A 4,307-nucleotide genomic window follows, 5' to 3' on the forward strand; every position below is an offset into this window, starting at 1 on the left:
GAGTGATGTTTAGGATCAAGTGGAGTAATGAATACTGTACCGCTTTCATCCTACGTTACGGACCGTCACAATTTCTAGCTTCGTGTATTGTTTCACTTCCTATTATTACTTTCAGTAGTGCTCAATACTTCATTGTTTCATATAATTATTACTTTTATGTTCCTAATATTAACGGTCTCCTTGTACCATGTTGGCTCTGCGAGGGACTTCCGATGTGTGGCATCGCTTTCCTCCGACCACATCATTGTTCTTTTAGTGTGTGACCCATTGGACCATCTTTACTGTTTGATGTCCCATTGTTTCGTTGTTGTTAGTGTTGATTATTTATTTCGTGTGTGGGTGTCATGTTCAGTTCGCGTTATTTCATGTTTTACTTCCATGTATATGTGGGAGGCTTGTAGGTCCTCCCTGTTACGTGTGATGTATTGCTATACGTGTAACTTGCAGCACTTAATTATTTTAACAACCTATATGAGGTTACATTAAATGAGAGTTCCATAGTGTTCAATATCTGCGTTTTAGTTCATCCATTATGATAATAAATGTTTTGAGTACCTGTGTCTCACTAACCAATTTGTTGGGATATGTGATATGGCTGCTCTCTTCCATTATTATTTGTGTTATCCTTTTCATGTTTCTTGTTTATTATCCTCGAGTGTATGTGTGATTATTTGATATCTTGTGTAACTCCTTTTTCTATTGTCACTGTTGCATTTCCCCTTTACTCACACGCTCTTCCCTCTTTCCCGCATATGTGTGTATTTGATAAAGTCATAAGGAAACAACACTGACAATGAGCATGGACACCCGTATGGTGAATTTTGGTTTTACGCGTGCTGCTCTCCTGTGCGGTCTTTTATTATTGCTAACTGCCGTGTGTCCGCTGCGTGTGACTGCTGCTGATGGTGATGATGGACGCGTGATTGTTAATATCAATACTATAATTTCTATGGTCAATCGTGCATTTATTCGTGATGGGGAGTACTATGTAAGTTACTACAATGCTAACGCATATTGTGGCGACAATGGTGCTGTGCTTCCTGCCGATCAAACGGAGGCGGCACACCAAAGTTTGCAGGATGCTATGAAGCGTGTAATTACGGGTTCGGATGCTTTCAGCTACCTTGGTGGAGATGCTGTGTACAGTAGTGGCGGAGTAATTGAAGCTGATAAGCGTTGTAAGCCTGGAGACATTGCATCTTCCCGCTATTGTGTGTATCGTTGGAATAAGGGATTGTTTGCAAAGGCTTTGCCTGATGGTCACGGGGTGGCGTTCTGGCATGGTTCATATGTCAAATACGGTGGTGCGGCCTCAATGAATGGTTACCCATCCTTTTGGGGTAGTGAATATCCCAAGCGTGGTCAGTTGTATACCCTTTCATGGTATCATAAAGATTATGATGTGACTACCTGGTATGATGGAAAAGATATGTCAGGACGCATAAAGGGGACGAGTAAAAACCCTGCCACAAAAACTGAAAACTACGTTATCTTATGTGAAGTCCACGATTCTATCAGCACGACGACAACCACAACAACTACCACTACAACTACAGCTGCACCTGCCTCAGGCGAAGTGCCGGAACCAACTGTGACAAAGGATGAAGAAGTTACTGTAACAACTGTGTCATTGGAAGAGAGAAGTAATTGGCACATTATTCTCATAGCTCTAATTTCTGTTGTTGCCCTTATTGTGTTGCTACTTTTCCTTTTACGTTGGTTCTGTGATTATAATGTTAAAAAGGAGATCATTCCCATGACACTGCGTGAAGTTGTTGGAGAGCCGTTGTTTGTCCTGGAGCCAACACCTTTCGTTCCCCCAGAGGGTTTTGCTGCTCCTCCCTTAGCCCTGCAATATTATAACCAAATGAGAACCAGTGAATAATATTAGCGTCACATCGTGTATCACATGGGTGGTGGTTGAGTGATGTTTAGGATCAAGTGGAGTAATGAATACTGTACCGCTTTCATCCTACGTTACGGACCGTCACAATTTCTAGCTTCGTGTATTGTTTCACTTCCTATTATTACTTTCAGTAGTGCTCAATACTTCATTGTTTCATATAATTATTACTTTTATGTTCCTAATATTAACGGTCTCCTTGTACCATGTTGGCTCTGCGAGGGACTTCCGATGTGTGGCATCGCTTTCCTCCGACCACATCATTGTTCTTTTAGTGTGTGACCCATTGAACCATCTTTACTGTTTGATGTCCCATTGTTTCGTTGTTGTTAGTGTTGATTATTTATTTCGTGTGTGGGTGTCATGTTCAGTTCGCGTTATTTCATGTTTTACTTCCATGTATATGTGGGAGGCTTGTAGGTCCTCCCTGTTACGTGTGATGTATTGCTATACGTGTAACTTGCAGCACTTAATTATTTTAACAACCTATATGAGGTTACATTAAATGAGAGTTCCATAGTGTTCAATATCTGCGTTTTAGTTCATCCATTATGATAATAAATGTTTTGAGTACCTGTGTCTCACTAACCAATTTGTTGGGATATGTGATATGGCTGCTCTCTTCCATTATTATTTGTGTTATCCTTTTTCATGTTTCTTGTTTATTATCCTCGAGTGTATGTGTGATTATTTGATATCTTGTGTAACTCCTTTTTCTATTATCACTGTTGCATTTCCCCTTTACTCACACGCTCTTCCCTCTTTCCCGCATATGTGTGTATTTGATAAAGTCATAAGGAAACAACACTGACAATGAGCATGGACACCCGTATGGTGAGTTTTGGTTTTACGCGTGCTGCTCTCCTGTGCGGTCTTTTATTATTGCTAACTGCCGTGTGTCCGCTGCGTGTGACTGCTGCTGATGGTGATGATGGACGCGTGATTGTTAATATCAATACTATAATTTCTATGGTCAATCGTGCATTTATTCGTGATGGGGAGTACTATGTAAGTTACTACAATGCTAACGCATATTGTGTCGGCAATGGCGCTGTGCTTCCTGCCGATCAAACGGAGGCGGCGCACCAAATTTTGCAGGATGCAATAAAGCGTGTAATTACGGGTTCGGATGCTTTCAGCTACCTTGGTGGAGATGCTGTGTACAGTAGTGGCGAAGCGATTGTGGCTGATAAGCGTTGTAAGCCTGGAGACGCGGCATCTTCCCGCTATTGTGTGTATCGTTGGAATAAGGGATTGTTTGCAAAGGCTTTGCCTGATGGTCACGGGGTGGCGTTCTGGCATGGTTCATATGTCAAATACATTTTTGCAGGCCCAATGAATGGTTACCCATCCTTTTGGGGTGGCGAACATCCCAAGCGTGGTCAGTTGTATACCCTTTCATGGTATCATAAAGATTATGATGTGACTACCTGGTATGATGGAAAAGATATGTCAGGACGCATAAAGGGGACGAGTAAAAACCCTGCCACAAAAACTGAAAACTACGTTATCTTATGTGAAGTCCACGATTCTATCAGCACGACGACAACCACAACAACTACCACTACAACTACAGCTGCACCTGCCTCAGGCGAAGTGCCGGAACCAACTGTGACAAAGGATGAAGAAGTTACTGTGACAACTGTGTCATTGGAAGAGAGAAGTAATTGGCACATTATTCTCATAGCTCTAATTTCTGTTGTTGCCCTCATTGTGTTGCTACTTTTCCTTTTACGTTGGTTCTGTGATTATAATGTTAAAAAGGAGATCATTCCCATGACGCTGCGTGAAGTTGTTGGAGAGCCGTTGTTTGTCCTGGAGTCAACACCTTTCGTTCCCCCAGAGGGTTTTGATGCTCCTCCCTTAGCCCTGCAATATTATGACTAAATGAGAACCAGTGAATAATATTAGCGTCACATCGTATATCACATGGGTGGTGGTTGAGTGATGTTTAGGATCAAGTGGAGTAATGAATACTGTATCGCTTTCATCCTACGTTACGGACCGTCACAATTTCTAGCTTCGTGTATTGTTTCACTTCCTATTATTACTTTCAGTAGTGCTCAATACTTTCTTTTCTTATATAATTATTACTTTTATGTTCCTAATATTAACGGTCTCCTTGTACCATGTTGGCTCTGCGAGGGACTTCCGATGTGTGGCATCGCTTTCCTCCGACCACATCATTGTTCTTTTAGTGTGTGACCCATTGAACCATCTTTACTGTTTGATGTCCCATTGTTTCGTTGTTGTTAGTGTTGATTATTTATTTCGTGTGTGGGTGTCATGTTTAGTTCGCGTTATTTCATGTTTTACTTCCATGTATATGTGGGAGGCTTGTAGGTCCTCCCTGTTACGTGTGATGTATTGCTATACGTGAAACTTGCAGCACTTAATTATTTTA

The 4,307-nt window shown here is 41.5% G+C and overlaps 2 protein-coding genes across 2 annotated transcripts; both read left to right on the forward strand.

Moving 5' to 3' along the window:
* Positions 1-793: 793 nt before the first annotated feature.
* Positions 794-1,885, forward strand: TbgDal_II3470 (hypothetical protein, conserved; the record flags this gene model as incomplete). The annotated part of the gene is made up of 1 exon (XM_011773596.1): positions 794-1,885. One exon carries the CDS (start codon positions 794-796, stop codon positions 1,883-1,885), a length of 1,092 nt encoding a protein of 363 aa, XP_011771898.1.
* An 831-nt stretch (positions 1,886-2,716) lies between these two features.
* Positions 2,717-3,790, forward strand: TbgDal_II3490 (hypothetical protein, conserved; the record flags this gene model as incomplete). Its single annotated transcript, XM_011773597.1, has 1 exon — positions 2,717-3,790. One exon carries the CDS (start codon positions 2,717-2,719, stop codon positions 3,788-3,790), a length of 1,074 nt encoding a protein of 357 aa, XP_011771899.1.
* Positions 3,791-4,307: the final 517 nt, after the last annotated feature.

This window comes from Trypanosoma brucei, chromosome 2, assembly GCF_000210295.1.
Source record: "Trypanosoma brucei gambiense DAL972 chromosome 2, complete sequence".
NCBI lineage: Eukaryota > Euglenozoa > Kinetoplastea > Trypanosomatida > Trypanosomatidae > Trypanosoma > Trypanosoma brucei.